The sequence below is a fragment of the Chionomys nivalis genome, chromosome 18, assembly GCF_950005125.1.
Source record: "Chionomys nivalis chromosome 18, mChiNiv1.1, whole genome shotgun sequence".
NCBI classification, from domain to species: domain Eukaryota; kingdom Metazoa; phylum Chordata; class Mammalia; order Rodentia; family Cricetidae; genus Chionomys; species Chionomys nivalis.
The window spans coordinates 53,754,781-53,773,294 of NC_080103.1; the positions used below are offsets into that span (position 1 = coordinate 53,754,781).

General features: G+C 42.4%; 2 protein-coding genes across 2 annotated transcripts in view; one reads left to right on the forward strand and one right to left on the reverse strand.

The window, feature by feature from the left end:
* Positions 1-287: 287 nt before the first annotated feature.
* On the reverse strand, positions 288-16,190 carry Dnase2b (deoxyribonuclease 2 beta). Its single transcript, XM_057794138.1, has 6 exons — positions 16,078-16,190; positions 12,810-12,981; positions 7,930-8,011; positions 5,381-5,542; positions 2,462-2,659; positions 288-625 (listed from the first exon to the last, which is right to left on the reverse strand). The coding sequence occupies exons 1-6, from the start codon at positions 16,188-16,190 to the stop codon at positions 288-290; spliced, it is 1,065 nt and encodes a 354-aa protein (XP_057650121.1).
* Positions 16,191-16,928: 738 nt separating this feature from the next.
* Positions 16,929-18,514, forward strand: part of LOC130889369 (uricase) — a 33,421-nt gene continuing 31,835 nt past the window's right edge. Inside the window, exon 1 of the mRNA XM_057793008.1 lies at positions 16,929-16,958. Within this exon, the coding sequence (XP_057648991.1) occupies positions 16,929-16,958 (30 nt within the window). The remainder of the gene's footprint in view (positions 16,959-18,514) is intronic.

Below are 18,514 nucleotides of genomic sequence, written 5' to 3' on the forward strand. Positions count from 1 at the left end.
TTTAATCTACAAGATCGGCAATTGAAGATGACCAAACTGCAAAGAATATTCTCTTTCATTCCATCCATTATTGTTATTTGTATATCTTGATTTGGGTTTCTAATTCCTAAATACAAAGGAGACAAATTTCTATTGATTAAACAGATTGGGAAATGGGGACCCACCGTGTTTTATTGGATGCTATGCTGTGCACACTCAGAAACCTTTAACATATGGAGAATGGATCCAAGGCAAGAAGTTCCATTTCCAGTGTTTTCGAGGGCAGTGCACATGTCCTTTCCCCAAGCTTAGTCACATTTTTTATAATGAGTAACTGCTCCATGAAATAACTGATAAATGTGCCAACTCATGGTACAGATGAATCCCCCACCTCTGAAGGCTTGGTGTGGGTCCCGATTTAGATCTCCAATACAGGTCCAGTGATTGTTGAAGTTGTAGGAAACGCACCACTTGGAATGGTCATGGTAAGAACTGAAGGAATATTTGTGATCTAGTCTAATGTAGTTGATATTGTAGACGTGGTAACGAAGGGAACAGTTGGAAGGAAGCTCATGATTCCTCCGCTGCCAGGTTTGTGCTAGTAAAGGTGTCTTCAAGCTTTGAGCCATCCAGCCTGTAAAGATGTCTAGGGGCCAGGAGGAGACAAACAGTGAATGAGATCGGCCAGGTCATCCCTGAAAAGTCCCTGGGGAGTAGAAGCCCCCACTGCTCTGTGCATTTGGCAATTGTAACAGCAAGACTGCATTGTAACATAGTGGGATGGAAAATAGTTTCTAAATCCTAAAACAATATTCAAACAAAAGTTATTATTATCATATTGTAAAGATGTTGGAGTCTGCAGACACCTTCTCTCCCACACAAAGAAAGTAATATGTTTTAACCATGAAAAAACTTCTGGAAATAATAAGGCTTGAAAATTAGAGGCAATTTCAAGGATTTTTATAAGCCATACTATTATGATTAAATTTTTTTGAAGTCAGTGGGAGGAGTTTTAGAAAGTATTAGTTTAGAACAAAGAGAAACTGACATATGGTCATAAAAGTTAACTGAGAGATACCGTGCAGGATGAGCTTGAAAGGGTGGATTTCAGAGGATGTAGGAAATATAAGATTTTCACCTCTGTGGCAAAAACACTGGTGTGGACTATGGTAGCAGGAGAGTTGGAGAAGATCTGAAGAAACTGAAAGCTCTTAAGGACCTGAAACCGGGTGGATTTGGTGGCTTGTTGGAAGAATGGGAAAGAGGGAATGTGTAATGTCTTGGAGACGGTGTGGAATATGAAGGTATGTGGGTGAAGATGGCGAGACCAGTCTGGCATGTTGCATTTGGTGAAGCAGCCCATTCACTGTTGAGTGCATCCATTACAATAGAGGCCTGGGGCAGAAATCCCAGCCTTGGAAATCATCCAAGGGCTTTCTGAAATTATGTCACATGGCACATAGAGCAATATAGGAAAGGGGAGAAAACCATATAGCAATCTCTTCTCCTGAGGAGGCAGCTCTGGCACAAGGGACTTTAATACATCAGAAGGAAGACCAGGAGGCTATGCTGCCAGAATCAGTGAAGGAAAACACCAAGGAAGGGAAGGTTTTCATCAGCACCGTGGCCGGCAACGGCTTTTGCTGTTCCGTTAGTTTCTGTATCTCTAGTGTCTGACATAGGCTGTAGGTAAATTCCCTATAAAGTATAAAAGAAGGTAAAAAACAAAAAGCACGGCAGACCACAAGGCTATGTAAGACAAGCATTCACGGCTGGGAGACATTGCTTACAAACAAAAGAAAGACTCAAAGTGAAGAGTATCAAGCAGCTGAAGTCTCTGAGGCTGTTTCAAAAGAAATTTGGGTGGAGAAGGGGAAACCAGAAAGATGGACAGTTTAAACTTGAGGAATAGCTTTTAATTAGGCCTGTGTGCTACAAAGAAAGAGTCTATGAGAGTGGGAGGTTTGAAAGAACAGATTCAGTAGAAAAAAACACCGAAGAGTTTTGAGGCTAGAGTGGGTTATAGAGAGGGTATGGTGGCTGCTGGAATGTGTATAAATCCAAGTACGAAAACATGAGGATAGTTAAGAGTGAGGGGGTACAGAATTTAAATGATTGCTCCCTTAGGGTCTTCGTTCTAACCATGGGAGAGAGGGAAGGGTTGGATAAAGGGCTTGAAAACAAGGAGGACTCAGAGCAACTGTCTAGCAGACTCCGAAAATAGCTGTGACTCTATGCCCAGCTGAGACTGAAACCGAGTCTCTGGAACCCCAGCTGTGTGTGTCTAAGGTGCTCCTGTGTTTGAGCCGGCAACTGCAGCCATTCACAGGGAACAAGGAAATGCAGGAGCTGATGCCTGAAGTCTCTCTTCCCCTTTGGCCTCCTAGATTCCTTTCTTTCCCACTTCTCTGTCCCTAATAACCAGAGCATTTTCTCTAAGCAACCACCCGATTCCTACTAACAAGGCGGCAGCCTTTCATACCATCAGTATAAAGAGAGGATTTCGCAAAATGGAAGAACACCAGTCCCTGGGCTGATTGAAGAGCGGCGAGCCTCCGGCCAGGGATGTTTAAGGAGCCAGACTTGGCACACATCTGAGTCATATGGATGAGTTTTTGATGGAAGATGTTTGGGATGGAGCAGCTGTAGATGTTTGGTTGGGAGACAAAGAGCTGAAAATCTAAATCGAGAGATAATAAAGAAAGACTGAGAATTTAAGCACTAATGGAAATACTGATATTATCGATTTTTGTGTGGAATTAAATACAGAAACAAAATATTCCCCAAGCATATATTCCTCCCACCCTTTTAAAGCAACAGCCTTCAAATGCCTTGTGGTTAAAGTAATTGAAGCATATTGAACATTCCTACTCTCCATATTTTTTATGGCTTTATGTCATTTTTAGTCTTTTGGAGGGGCGGGGGTATATAATGTTTATATGTATGCATATATGCACCTATGATGTGTGCACATATATGCATGTGCCTGCCATGTCACATGAATGGCAGAGGACAACCTCAAGTGTCAGTCCTTCCTTTCTGCCTTATTTAAGGCTTAGTCTCCCTGCATTTTGGCATGGCATACCCAAGGCTAGTTGACCCATGAGCTTCTGGAGCTTTTCCTGTCTCTGCTTCCCTTCTTGCGGTAGGGGTGTTGGGGTTACAGTGCATTGCTGTTAGATTTGACTTTATGTGAATTCTGGGGATTCAAATTCAGGGCCTGGCAATCAGTTTATCCAAACCCTCTCCCCAGGCTGTTTTATGTCTTCCTCATCGAATCATTAGATAAATTCTAATTTACCTAATAATTATCTAACTCATGTAATTATTAGGTAAATTCTGTTGTTACCACCACCCTCATTTTTGAGATGAATTAACTCTGCCACATACCTGGGATTATAAAGCTTGCAGATGCAGAGCTGAAATTCATTCTTACATAACCCTGCCTTGTTGTCCACCTGCTTTCTTTCCTATGTGTGCTATATGAAGGTAAAGAACTCCCAGTGCCGAACATTCAGCTTGAAGGATAATCAACTCCTTGTACACCTCATCCCGGTAGAGCTCTGCACTCTGCCATATGATTTCCACGAGTCAGATGAGAGCCCTGGTGGCTGGGCTTGACTGGCAGCTCCACTCCCTCTGGTATTGACCAGAAGCCAAGGGGCTGTGTCCACCTGTGAGGGATTTTTCTTTATTAAGTCATTTGAAGTGGGAACACCCAACCTTTAACTTGGATCTTTTGAGGCGGGTAGATCTACTTTTAATCTGGGCCACACCTTCTGGTGGCAACCTATCTAAAGGGCATGAAAGAAAGAAGCTTCTGCTCTTTGCCTGCTTGCGTTAACTCTTATTGTCAAGTTCAGTCTTTCACTGAAATTATAGGTTAGTTCCTTGGAGTTCAGGCATGTACTGAAGACTAGCTGAGACATCCAGCCTTATGGTCTGAACAACTACTAGATTCTTTTTATTTTATTTTATTGATTTTTACTGAACTCTACATTTTTCTCTGTTCCCCTTCCTGCCTCTTCCCTCCCTGCTTCAACCCTCTCCCAAGGTCCCCATGCTCCCAAATTACTCAGGAGATTTTGTCTTTTTCTACTTCCCATGTAGATTAGATCTGTGTACATTTCTCTTTGTGTCCTCATTGTTGTCTAAGTTCTCTGGGATTGTGATTTGTAGGTTGGTCATCTTGAATTTTGCAGGAAAATGGATGGAGTTAGAAAACATCGTTTTGAGTGAGGTAACCCAGATACAGAAAGACAATTATCACATGTACTCACTCATAAGTGTTTTTTAAACATAAAGCAAGGAAAACCAGCATACAACTAGTGGATTCTTAGCCTTCCCATTGGTAAACAGCCAATGTCGGATTAGCTATAAATCGCTGTACTAAATATCACGTAGATATGTATTCATTCTGCCACTTTTGTCCCTCAAGAATCTAGTCTAGAGTCTAGACCAGTGGTTCTCCACCCTTGGATGGCAACCTTTGGGGATCAAATGACCCTTTCACAGGATTGCATATCAGATATCATGCATCTCATATTTTGACATTATGATTCATAACAGTAGCAAAACTACAGTTAAGAGGTAGCAACTAAAACAATTTTATGGTTGGGGTCACCACAACCTGAGGAACTGTGTTAGAGAGTTGTTGCATTAAGAAGGCTAAGACATTGGTCTAGACTAATACAGAGCTCAAGTGAAACTGGGTGAGAAACATTTCTAAGCTCCTGTACTTGAGATCAAACACATTACATCTTTTCTAACCTCCACACTGTCGTTTGCCAAATAAAAGTATTTTGGGCTATTTGAACATGAGATCTTAGAAGATGTTTATCTGTGGCTGAGGTGCGATCTTGGGAATACAAAGGCAACATTTGTTCTGAAGAAATCTTTGAAAAACTGACATTGAGTCTATATCTAAAAACGGGTTTGTCTCTTATGCAACACAACACACACACACACACATGCACGCATGCATACTATCTAGTTCCTCATGTAAAGTACAGAGATCTCTAATCAGTAATTTCCTGTTTCTGTGTATTTTTGATAGCACTGAGGCCTCTGAAGGCATCCAACAGAAAGTCAATACCTAAGTTTGTCATCGTCCCCAGTACTTGTGCAACATCGGTCTGCCTCACCCATGTTTTTGTTACTTACCTGGCCCCCAAATTAATTTGAAATTCTTGCCCTGGTAGAGTTCAACAATGTCACTTACAGACCAGGAACTGAGGCTGGGTAAGGGATCCTGCTCAAGGTTTCACCCAGCAGAGGCAGTAGGAGAATCTAGGCACCAGAAGGTCTATGAACAGATTAATAGAAGAAGCGGCACCCTTGTTTATATGGCTCCTGCTTCCTTCGTCAACACATTGCCCCTTTTCATAAGCTCCAGGGTTACCTATTTTTTTATACTGGCTGTATTCGAAAGTTATGCAGATGCCACTTTGTCCATAAAGTCTCCCTGAGGATGGATAATCATAGCCATCTTTCGGAAGTGGAGGAAACCTGGGGACAGAATGAATCAGCCAGATGCCCTGGATTCTGTTCCACACAAGTAGACCTATGAAAAAAAAAAGACACATTTGATTTGGAGAAGTTAGAAAGCAGACTTCCTCTCAAAATACGTTTCAAAACTGTGATACTGAAGCCTACCTAAGGGTTTCTTAGGCTCTTGAGAATGATCTTACTCCTATTTCAAGGACTTCAATAACAAGCCAGGTACACATCATGGTCTCCCCTTATTGGAAAGGGGAGCCAGGGAGGACACTTTGTGAAGAGGGGAGCTCTTGTTAACCATACATAGTACCTGACAAGCTCCAGCTGGAGTCTTCACCTGCGAGCAGCAAAAAGCCGGTTAAAAGAAACCATAGCAAACAGGGGGTGCTGGTAGAACTTGGTTTTAAAAGGCAGCTGCTCATTTGCTGGAGAAGGGTCACCCAGTTTCTACAGACCTGATTTAAAAGAGACAAAGCAAAACCAGGTAGCCATGCAAAAGCATCCTTGTTGAGCATGTTTAGGAAGCCATGCAAAAGCATCCTTGTTGAGCATGTTTAGGAAGCCATGCAAAAGCATCCTTGTTGAGCATGATTTTCAAAAGTCTCAAGAGCCCTACTAAGATGAAAGCCACAAAGACAGGCCGTGACATGGCAGAAAGGCCCTTATCCAAAACACTTTCCATGTTTATAAACATATGATGGGCTATCCAAAGCTTCCAGGCCCACAGGAACACATTAGCAAGTCCATTCAAATGCCTGTTGACTTGCTTTTTCAGAGAGTACCCCTAGAGGAAGTATACCATGGTGGAAGCTGTCAGAGGTGCCTACCTTGCTATCACAGCCTCCTGGGTATGAGTGGAGCTCTAGATCAAACGAAACCCCAACTACACATTAAACTCCCCAAATCCTTGCTGCAAATAGCAGGTCAGGAAAGGAAGGATCAGAGGCCCCTTGGGGTGAGGATGGAAAATACAGCAAGTTCTAAACACCACTGGGTTCTGTGCTAACAAAGCTATCATAAGGGCAGCAATGTCACCAAAGCTTGCAATTTCACAGCGTTTGATGGGCATCACAAATGATTTGTGTTCAGGGATGGATAAGGAGCAGACAGAGACTCACACTGTAGCTCAGGCTAACTCCAGTGTCCCTGCCTCAGCCTCTTCAGTATTTCTGGCTATGCCTGGATATGCACTATATTCTTAGTCAGATATTGAATATTGGCTGCCCTAAGACCAAATACACTTTGATGATATATTAGGTTTGCTGCATATTGTTAAGTCTGAATTCATTCCCTGCCAATTATTAAAATTTTAAATACTCTAAAACACTAATTTTTAGCATCTCTGAAAAATTGCATCCATATAATTAAGGGTAATGGGTGTCCTTGCTAGATATTATAAGTACTTTCCAGTTCCCTGCTAGCTCAGCCCCATGTCACCTGCTGACCTTATGTGGCTTTCTTTGAAGATATTTGGATTTGGAACATTCTGGAGAATACTTATTACCATAGAAGTTATTTGTGGTATATGAAGTTGAACTGAGTTGGAAAGATAATATTTATAATATTTTATAATCTACTGAGTATTAAGATTACTTGTTTTTGTTTATCTACATTTAAATTTTTCTATAACACATATACTTATGGATGGTCTGTAAATGAAAAATAACAAAGGTTACTATGTTAAGAATTCCTGGATCAAGAAACAATAGGTAGCCAAGCACTATGTTACTAGCAAGAAAAACTTTAAGGATATGTTTTTAAGTGTTTATTTTAAATGGAGTTGCACATTTAATAGAATGAATTTTATTCAAAGCAAATATAGCTCGGTAAACTTCCATAAGCCTGGCATAAGCCTATAATCCTAGCAACATGGGAATTTCAGACAAGAAGATCAGAAGTTCAAGGCTAGCTTAAGCAATTTGAGCAAATTCTATCAATGGTCTGGGGGTATAACTCAGTAGTAGATTGATTGGCCTGCAAAAATGAAACAAATAAAAATCAACAAAACCTAACTAAAAAGTGTGTATATATACTTCTCTCTCTCATACACACCCTCCCACCCCCATTATATCCTTGCTGGTGTGTGTCCATGTATATATACATATGTACATATAAACATACACATATGCACACATGCATGTGAATATATGTATATATGACTTTTGTATGTATATATGTACTTGAATGACCAGTACTTGGCGTGATTACTTTAAAGCACATTTTTTTTTAAATGGTAAGAAATAAACTGGGATTTATGAAAAGGGCTTTGGAATGTCAAGTCATCTAATTATTTTGTCAAGTGCTATAAAGAAATCACACCTCAGTAAGTCAGGATGAATCATAAAAACAAAAGCTGTCTTTTTAATGTGGAATATGAGGAAATTAAAGATGAAAGGCTTAAGAAAATGTTGATTCCCAATAGGAAAGGAAAGCCAAGAACCCCTGACTTACCTTTGGTATGTCCATACTTTCTGCTGTAATTCATAGACTTAGGGACACCGTCATTGTATATTAGATAGGCTGTGTTATTGCTCTGTGGGAATACATGAGGATTATAATGGCTTAAGTCCTCTATTTTCAATTACTCTCAGTCTTTCTTTCTTTCTTTCTTTGTGTTTTTTTTTTTTTTTTTTTGATTTTCGAGACAGGGTTTCTCCATAGCTTTTGGTTCCTGTCCTGGAACTAGCTTTTGTAGACCAGGCTGGCCTCGAACTCCCAGAGATCTGCCTGCCTCTGCCTCCCGAGTGCTGGGATTAAAGGCATGCGCCACCACGGCCCGGCTACTCTCACTATTTCTATCAACTTCCCAGGCTGTAGCAGAGAGCTTTCATTAGTACACACAAGAAATCATCCACAGGAACATGAACTCTGTGACATGCAAGACGGACGGAGAGAAGCCCATTTTCACTCATACAGATTTTATATGTATATGTGTATTTGCATATTTGTGTGCATGGGGTGTGTGTGTGTGTGTGCATGTGTGTGTGTGTGCACGCGCTAGACAACAACCTTGGGTATTATTCCTGGCCTAGAACTAGCCCAGTAGACTAGGTTGACTGGCCAGCAAACCTCAGGGAGTCCCCTGACTCCACTTCCTCAGCTCCCGGATTACTGGCATGTGCCACTGCCTGGCCCTTTTAGCCTCATGTGACAGGAGCCCTGTGTGGTCTGTGTGTGAGGATGACACTTCCATTTCCCTTGGTTGTTTTGGAAGCAGGGATCTGATTAAGCAAGCAGTGCATGATCAAAGGGTGCAGAATTGTTTGTTCAGGAAGTAAATCTGGGACAACCAGCCAAAGGTTACACCTGGGTTTTTTCCCACAGATGTTATAGGTGTGGAGTGGAGCAGGTCGCTGGGATCTCATTGCCTCTGCCTGGGTCGTGCCTCACTGCCTTCACGTAGCTTTGTATTTAATCAGGACTCCTCATTACTCCCCTTCCTCTCTCATGTGAGCGTCGTTTTCCCCCAAACCATTTCTTAGTGCCACATTGACACTTAGAAAGGTGGTGAAATTCAGTGTGTGATACTGGGTTTCTTCTGGTGAGATTCTCCAAAGAGGTTGCTTAACCTCTAAGTCGGAGGAAAGCTATTGTTTTGGTAGTGTCTCTTTGTCATGCTTTGGGAACGTCTTTTATTTGTTCTGGGTGGTTCCATTTCATTGTGTCAAGATGCAGTGACTTTTATTGAAACCAGTGATGTTGATATTGAAAAAAATCTCAGTGACAAAAGCAATAAAGGAAACTCATTTCCTAAAAACAAAACAAAAGCCCGTCCCTACGCCCCCTACGCTCTTCTCAGGTAGAAAAGTCAATAACGAATCTCTCGAAATTAATTATTTGAGGTAATCCAAAGGCACTTAAAAATGTTCAGTATAGTTTTTACTGTTCTGTTTTGCCTTCCGGGAAGTAATCTGTTTTCTTAGGCTTGGGCTTTTTGTTCGTTTGTTTGTTTTTGTTTTCTGTGTGATCAATCACAGCAGTGCCAGGATGGTAAGGCATCACCCTTGGCCTGAGAACTCTGACGGGTACTCTGAGCTGGCACTGACCGTGGTCACAAGGCCATGTGTAGTAAGTTGACCTAGCGAAGACATTTACTCTTACAATAGATGATATTTATTATTACAACAGGGAGTGCAACAGACAGCTAAAGTTAAATTGATTGTAGCCCTGTTGAGGAAAGATGCTACTGAAGAATGGAAAAGATCACAGAATAGGCATGATAGGGCTGGCAGCATAAACCTGTGGTTACAGCCTTAAGGAGGATAAGACAGGTGGATCATGAGTTCAAGACTAGCTGACAGCCTTGGCTACACAGGGAGGCTCTTTCTCTTAGAATGTGTGTGTGGGGGGAGGGTGCATTTGACAGAGCAGGCAAATGTGAAGGTGGAAGTTGATTGGTGGGGGCGTGGGAGGAGGTCTTCCATTACTTCTCCACCTTATTTTGAGATAGATTCTCCCACTGGATAGAGGAGAGGAGGTCTCAGTTTCAGCTAAGTTGGCCGCCATCAAACCCCATCAGTCTGCTTGTCTCCACCCCCAGTACTGATGTTGCAGGCATCCACCAAATTTGCCTTTGAGGGTCATCTCCATGGGCCCCAGCTCTATTCCTTTAACCCATGTTAAATTCTGTCTTGATCACTGGATGTTGGACTGAGGGGATTATCCTCTGACCCTAGTCTAGCAGAAGATATAGTTAGACAAGGATAAGCCACTGCCAGAGCAATTTAATTATTAAGGGATATGGAGGGTCATTATTTGAAAGAGTAAAAGACTGGGAACAGTTCCAAGTGTAACCAGACCATTGGACTAGTCCCTGAGACATTTGTGATACAAGATTGGCTAGTCTGATCTTACATCCCACTATCAGAAGATCAATACCAACCAGGTCAAAGGGTAGAGAAGACAGCTCTCTTTCACTGGGGCAGGTAGTTCTGTCTTCCAAAGAACACCCAGGCAAAAGTGTGTGCCATTTACTCTGCTGCTTTCTTTTGAGCCAATCAGATATGGGAACCAGTCCCTTTCCTGACATTTTCCTGTCTAGAACCAAGCGCTTGAAGCCCTGTATGTGTGTGGGTTTTACTCATACGGCGAAGGCTTTTCCACTGTCATTTTGCTCTACCCCAGCCTCCCTTTTCTTTCTCTCGCACCCTTGAACTCCTTACATTCTTTAGTTTAGAGTAAAGGTGGGCAAGATTTTAGTCTGTAACCCAGACGGGCCTGGAGGTCACTTATATAGCCCAGTGGACCTTGAACTCATGGCGATCCTCCTGCCTCGGTGATCTTCCTGAGTGTTAGGATTATAGGTGGGAACCATACCTGACCCTTCTCCCTGTTTTTGTTCTGCTAAGCAGGTGTAGTGTCTCCTTATTCCTAGGCCTGGACTGCCTTTCATGCCCCGAGATCATTATTGGAATCTGCCAACCTAAATATCAAACGGTCATCTACTCCAGCTGAGGGGAATGGCAGTGGCTTGACAATGTTATCTTTTCCTCTTCTCCACTCCAGGAGTCCCTGGGACAGAGAGGAGAACAATGTAGGGGTTATTTTCTCACTTACGGCCCTCTGTTCCAGGATCCCATCACCTTGGGATGCAGAAGTGCTCAGTCAGTTTTCATTTTACATGATAGCCTGCTTATTCAAAACTGGGTTGCTGTTGAGATGAAATCGTTTTGAAAAGCACCCGCCACAGGGCTTGGCTCATCACATGTACTCAATCAGGGCTTGGAGTCATTTTAACTGTGTAGTTTTGCTTCGAGGTTGCTTTTAATAGCAGGTGAATAAAACAAGCACCCCACCACCACCACACACACAGTGACGTCTCCTGAGAGAATGTTCAGGTAGACTCAGGTAGGCTGGGGTGGCAGAACTAGAACCTAAAACAGTCTTGTTGTGGTGAGTGTTAAAGTATTTAACAGGTAAAAAGCCAAGAACCTACCATAGTGTAGACACAGTCATTTTAAACATGCTCATAAAGTGTTTTCAGGGAACACATTCATGGAGTGGACCTAGCATAGGATAGAGAGATTGATTTAATTTAATTTTTACTTATTTATTGTTTTTGTTTGTTTGTTTGTTTTTCAAGACGGGTTTCTCTGTAACTTTGGAGACTTTCCTGGAACTAGCTCTTGTAGACCAGGCTGGCCTCTAACTCCCAGAGATCCGCCTGCCCCTGCCTCCCAAGTGCTGGGATTAAAGGTGTGCACCACCACTGCTCAGTGAAGTCATTTTAAACACATCCACAAATTATTGTCAGGGAATGTCTTCATGGAGTAGAACTATGTGTCGGTTACTGCTTGGTATTACCTGCCTTCTGCGTCTGGAAAGCACGGTCTCTAAACAAGATGGATCCTGCAGCACCATGGGGCTGGCCACCCTGACGCAGTAGGATGCCTGCTAATCTAATCTGTCTTTAGTCAGTTCATTACCTTGAAGTCCAGGTTGCTGGCTTCATCTCCACTCAGATAAGTGAGGTCTAAGACCCTGAAGCTAAAGCCTTAGGTGGCATCCTACAACTGTTTTGAAAATAATTAATTCAAAGGAAAACCCAGAGGAGTTTTTCCTTGGATCACTAGCACTCACCAACACCGTGATTCAAACAGCCCAAACTCAAGGCCTGCTGCTCACAGACCCCTGGCTGCTGGACAGGGCTCTTACCCCATGCGTAAGAAAGGACATGCTGAGCGAGTTGGCCGAGATCTGACAGCCTGAAGACTTCGGTAAGCCATCATTTCACTTCTTGCCTAGTGATGCTAACACTTGGTGTCACATTGTGAGAATTTCTGTTTGTTTTAATCAAAGGTAGTTAGCTTAGCAAGGATTTATATTTCCTGAACCTTCCTGGTTCCCTGGTTCCCTTTGCACTGATTAACTAATTGCATCAGGTTGTGAAGTTGAGTTTCCAGCAATAGGATGAGACATGGTTGCTATTTAGTCATGGATAAAAGATAAGCCACCTTGGCTAAGTATGCTGGCTTGCCCAGTTTGGGTCTCAGCACACCCTTTTCCTTAAAAGGATTGCCTTGCCAGGCTGCTTTTGCTTAGTCTGTGTATTCCTTCATATGTTACTGAGATGATTCTTTGTTTGTAACAAAGTAAACTGACAACTTAGCATTGGTATAGATTATGATGATGTATTTCTTAAAGCCTTAGTCAGGTTGATTCGGTTGTCCTGGTCTAGTTCTGAGCGAGTTTATCTCAAGTTTCTACAGTTAGGGGTTGGGGGGGTGTTCAATATATATATATATATTTATATTTCAAAGATGATTTCAGGTGATGATTTAGATTGTTTATATCCTTTCTATGATCTCCACAAATGATAGACTGTAACCTACCTTGGAGTTGTATGCTTCATACAGCGGTTCCAGGGTCCTTCCCAAAATACTTCTGTTGTTGTTGATCAGATGGTTGCTCTTCTTCCATTTTCTTGTTAAGGAGTCTAGGTACAGGTACTCCAGCCCTGTTCTGTTCTTGTGAAACACTTTGGGCACCTTATAAAAGATAACCCTAACACAGCAAATAGTTCAGAGTTGTTAGCATTTGTCTGATTTCCTGCTGGCAGGCTGTGTTACCCACATCAATAAACCATTCACTGTGTTTCATAGGAGGCCTCTGAGCAAAGGGACTACTCAAGGCTTCTGTCCATTTCTCTGTCCCTCTTTTTACCTTTCTCCCCAGGAAGGCAAGCTTGGTGTGGGTAGTATGTTCTAAGTCTTAGAATCTAAGATATCAGGTGACCTAGGGACTGGGGCCCTTGGAATGATAGCTCATCTGTGTTGAGAGTAAGTCTGTCTCTCTGGTGTCCGCATAGCCAAATGGCCCCAGTGGCCATAGAGGAGAGAAGGCTAAGGTCTGGGTCTGTGATTTACTCTGCGTTTCTTGGGGTCACTCTTGCCACAGTGCTTAGTACCTGGTCTCTTGAGGGCTAATCAGATGAATATAAGCTCTAGTTATGAACTTTGTCTGGAGTGGAGCCTTTCCTGCAGCTTGGTTCTGAGCAACTTTCTACAGTTTATCGGAATGTTCTGGATGGAAGATTTGCTCATCAGGGGTTTGAAGCAGGCCTCTTCCTATGTCTGTGGTCATTCCATTTGTTCTGTCCTTTGCATAGCTCACCGTGAGAACAAGTGGTTGGGCCTATGTAGTGTTCAGTCAGCCTTGGGTCACCCCAAGAAAGCCAGGCTTTCTCAAGTGCTCTAGTTCCATTGTGACCAAGGTCTATGTTTTACTGAGCTGGCCTGTGTCCTGTAGGCATCTTCCTTTTAGATGCCAATAGTAATCCAATGTTGTGGCCATTAAAACTGTCTCTAGACCTTGTCAAAAGTCCCCCAAGAGAAAATTTGCCATACTTTTAAAACTATTGTTCTAACCAAATGCATAATAACAACATGAGACCCTGTAATTAACCCCAGGAGACTCAGTGAGCCAAACACAATACATATACTGTCCCAATGCAACAGCCTGTCCAAGAGCACCACACCCCTCACGTGGTCCTCTGCAGACTTAGACTTCAGTTCCAGTGCTTTACCTTCTTATCCACAGGTCCAAGTCCCCACACGTGGAAGGAGACACACTGACTTTGGGACAGGTCAGCAATTTCTCTGCTAAGCAGCTATGCCTGTCTTTTTGACATGTACTTCTGAGAAATAAACCCATTCAGTTGTGGGTAAAAAATTCTACCAATCACAATTTGGCATCCTTCCCCCTCCCCAGCAGAGCACCTGAAGATTGTTACCACACCATGGTCACCTAGGTGATAGTGGTACTTTTAGTCATTTTTCATGGGTGACCATTTCTGTATGCAGTCTCTAGCCTAGAAGTCGAGGTTGAGTTAGATACCTAGACAAAGGAATGGCCAGAAGCGTCCAGCTCCACATTTTGAAACCAGGTTCATAGTATTTTGCACCAAACCTATTCATCCTATGCTATTACAGAACATCTACTCTCAAAAGCTACCCACCCCAGCTGCCTCCCCACCTTCCATCCTTACAGGCTATTCTTGTGCCTCTGTTTCCCCTGCCACCTCTTTACCTGAGGTCTGTACATACTGTGGTCTCCTTTGCCTGTGATACTGTGGAAGTCTTTTTACTCTGTGGTTCTTGATTGATTCTAACCATCTGTGTTTTGCACTATTGCCACACATTGGATCACATCTCAACCTTGTTCCAAGTCCTTAAGTAGCTTCCTTTCAGTATCAGGTTCAAATCCCAAAGCGCAGTCCGCGAAGCCTGGCCGTCACCTCCCACAGTAGTTTCACCAGCAGACCCCTCTGCACATCCTCCTCAGTGTCAAGCAGTGTGACACCAAACTTTCCTTGTCACCTCCTGATTCTGCACTAATCCTTTGTTCCTCCATTGGCCTGAGAGGCCATAGCATCTCCCTAGCATTTTAAAAACAACTTCTTAATTATTTTCAAAACACAGCCCAATGTTAAAGAGGCTCAAAGAGACCTTCTGGGCTGTGTGCTACCTAACAGCCACTCAGTCTCTTTCTGCCATGGCCCCCAAGAGCACTGACTGAGTCTCCAGAGAACTGTTTGGAGCTTTCTCAGGGGCAACTCACCCACTCAGCAACCAACTCTACCTGGGGATTGAACCCAGTGGCACACTTCAAGTCTTTTTCTTTCTAATTTATGTATGTATGTATGTATGTATGTATGTATGTATGTATGTATCTATCTATCTATCTATCTATCTATCTATCTATCTATCTATCTATTTTTTATTTAAAAGCATCAAAGATATTCTTGATTTATTTAAGAGGTGAATAAAGCTGAAACAGTACTGTCCAGGTCCAGTATCCCGACAATTAGAAACTGAAACAGTAACATCCAGTATCCAATTAGAAACTGAAACAGTAACATCTAGTACCCAATTAGAAACCAAAACAGTAACATCTAGTATCCAGACAATTAGAAACTGAAACAGTAACATCTAGTATCCAGACAATTAGAAACTGAAACAGTAACATCTAGTACCCAATTAGAAACCAAAACAGTAACATCGAGTATCCAATTAGAAACTGAAACAGTAACATCTAGTATCCAGACAATTAGAAACTGAAACAGTAACATCTAGTATCCAGACAATTAGAAACTGAAACAGTAACATCTAGTATCCAGACAATTAGAAACTGAAACAATAACGTCCAGTATACAATTAGAAACAGAAACAGTAAAGTCCAGCATCCAAACAATTAGAAGTATCTATCTATCTATCTATCTATCTATCTATCTATCTATCTATCTATTTATTTATTTTATTTTATTTTTTTGGTTTTTCGAGACAAGTATTTATTTATTTAAAACAAGCTCTCATCTAAGCCAAGCTACCCTAAAACTCATTTTGCTGCTGACGATGGCCTTGAACTCCTGATACGTTTGCTGGGATTACAGTGTGTCCCATCCTATCCAGTTTATGCGGTGCTGGGGACTGAGAGCTTCATGCATGCTAGGCAAGCATTCTGTCAGTTCAGTCATATCTCCAGCTCCAGCCTGTGGCTCTTTAAAGGGAGGAAGGCAGGTGGAAGTTTTCCTTAGGCTCGCCACATACATGCCCCGACTTTCTATTTGCACACACCCGTCATCCCATTGCATTTACCTACCAGTCCACAGGTTCACCATTTTCACTTTTGCAAGAGATTTCTCCCATGGCCGGGACCCCAGAGAGGGCAAAGAAGAACAAAGCAAGAGCTGTTCTTAGAGGGTTTGCTGTCATTTTCTATCTGTTGCCAGGGACTCTGCCAAGTCTTTCTCAGGCCGTGCTGGCTCAGATGTGGGCTCTATTCTCTTTCGCGGTTCACTGTTTGGACATAAACAGAAGAGGCTGAGTCCCATGTCACCTGATGGTTCTGTCACAACATTCTAGTGTGACTCTGGATGCCTTTGTGCTCGATTATTGACTAGTTTGCAAAGTCATAGAAAAGTCTGGAGGGAAAGGGGTATTTAACCTGCTAACAACCTATGTAGCTAACTCCGGAGTGAATTAGAGAGTGTGAAGTGCATAGGAACAAGAATTCTTGACAAGTAGAGGTTGAGTGAGGTATATTCTGTGTTTTTTCCTCTTCTGATCGACTATCCGTGAGCATAAATGCATGTGATTCATACATTAGAAATGACAAAACCTCATGCCTTATTAATAATTAGGATCTGTCACCTACAATAATCCCTGCCTTAAGGGAGTAATTTCTGAAACAGTGCTCTGAAGGTCGCTTTAAATGAAGAACAAATTCAATTGCATTTTAGCAAAACATATTGACATATCTTCCCCACACCCCTGGTTCTGACCACTCAGCAAGGAGCTTGGCTTTAAAAAGGCCTTGGGTTTGCTGTGCAATCCGGTCAATATTAACCGCCTACTCTTTGGGGATAAATAAAAACTTTACCAACCTCTCATCAACTCTTGCCATTCTTTCTCACTCCTGAAACTGAGGTTAGAGTTGAAGGCTGAAGGAAAATGGCCCATTACCATGACGACTATGAAAAGGTGAGCTGCCCCGTCCTGAGAGAGGGGGAGAATAGACAGACATACAGACATCTGCAAGGAATATCTTTGCTTACCTATGAATTCCTGTTTAGCTGTCATGCTAAGTGGCAGTTCGCTTTATTCCTGGAAATCATGGTGACTCTGCTCCATTCCTCTTCTTGATTATGGATTCAAACCAGAGTCATTTTGGAGAGCCAGCCCATACAAGAGCCTTGACGGTCAGGTCGCTTCTATGGACTAACCTAGCAGGTGTTCTTCAGTTTGTAGGGAGGGTTTGTGGATCTATTTATCCCTAGACAGAGGACTAAGGAGCGCTATGGAGCCACTGACAAAACTCACATTATCTGGGGTACCAGCAAAAGGGAAGAATTCTGGGCCTCATCTTAGAATCAGAGTTCCTGAAGCTGGACCAGGAACCTGTGAAGTGTGTATGTATGTGAGCTTCTAGGCGGCGGTCGAAAGTCCAACTTGGGTGTTTGCCTCAATTATTCCATCTTAATTTTTAAAGGTAAGGTTTCTCAGTGGCCTGGAGTTCGCTAATTTGGTGAGGCTGGTTAGCCAGCAAGCCCCAGGAATCCTTGCTAGTTCTGGGATTACAGATGTTTGCCACCATGGCTAGCTTTTAAAAGTGAGGGCTCCGGGGTATCGAACTCAGATCCTTATGCTATGTGGCAAGCACTGACGGACTGAGCCACTTCTCTAGGCTCCCAGAGCCTACAGTTTAAATAAGTTTATTGTTAGTGCAGGTACATTGTAAAATTTAAACCCCCTGCCCTGAGACCTAGCAGATGTGATATCCAGAGACTAACAGCTTTCTAAAATGGGGCAGTAAGAATCAACTAGACCAAGAAACATTTTTCTCACCATTTTTGCATTTTGCTTTGTAGGTTATGATTGTGTGTAGAAAATGATTTCAATAGCTGCAAACAATAAACATATTCATGGTGTGATGTTTATTTTAAAAGAAAAATTACTATAATTTAAATCTTTTATTTTATGAAACTTATGCAATTGAGCAATCAAGTATAGGATTTGTTGAATCATTTAGTCAACATGAGCAAATCATTTTCATTTATGTGACCTAAAGGCAGCTTTACCAAATAGGCTAGAGAAGAGTTCCTGCTTTTTTTCCTCCTTGTCATATACAGGGCAGGATGGTGGTGATATTTGAGTGAGGGATCCTTAAGTTTTAGCCAAGCCTGTTCCTACCTTTCTGCGAGTAGGCTGAAGGACAGCTGTATTTGGGTGGCATTTGCTAAATCCAATTTCAGTTCAAGGTCTGGAAAGACGCTTTTAATAAACTTTCTTTGCTGGTGTTGCTGACTTGACCATGTGGCTGTCCCTCAGCAAACAACCATCCTTATGCAAACGTTTCATAATCGAACTCTGTAACCAGCTTTGAGGGTTTCCGGGGATTCCAGCATGGTCCCTATTCCTAGACTCCAATATATCTCCCCTCCCCCATTTTTTTCTTTTTACTAAAACTAATAAAGTGTTACTATGGAAAGAAACCTACAGGTTGGGAGAATGAGGAAAATACAAACAGGACAGAAGGC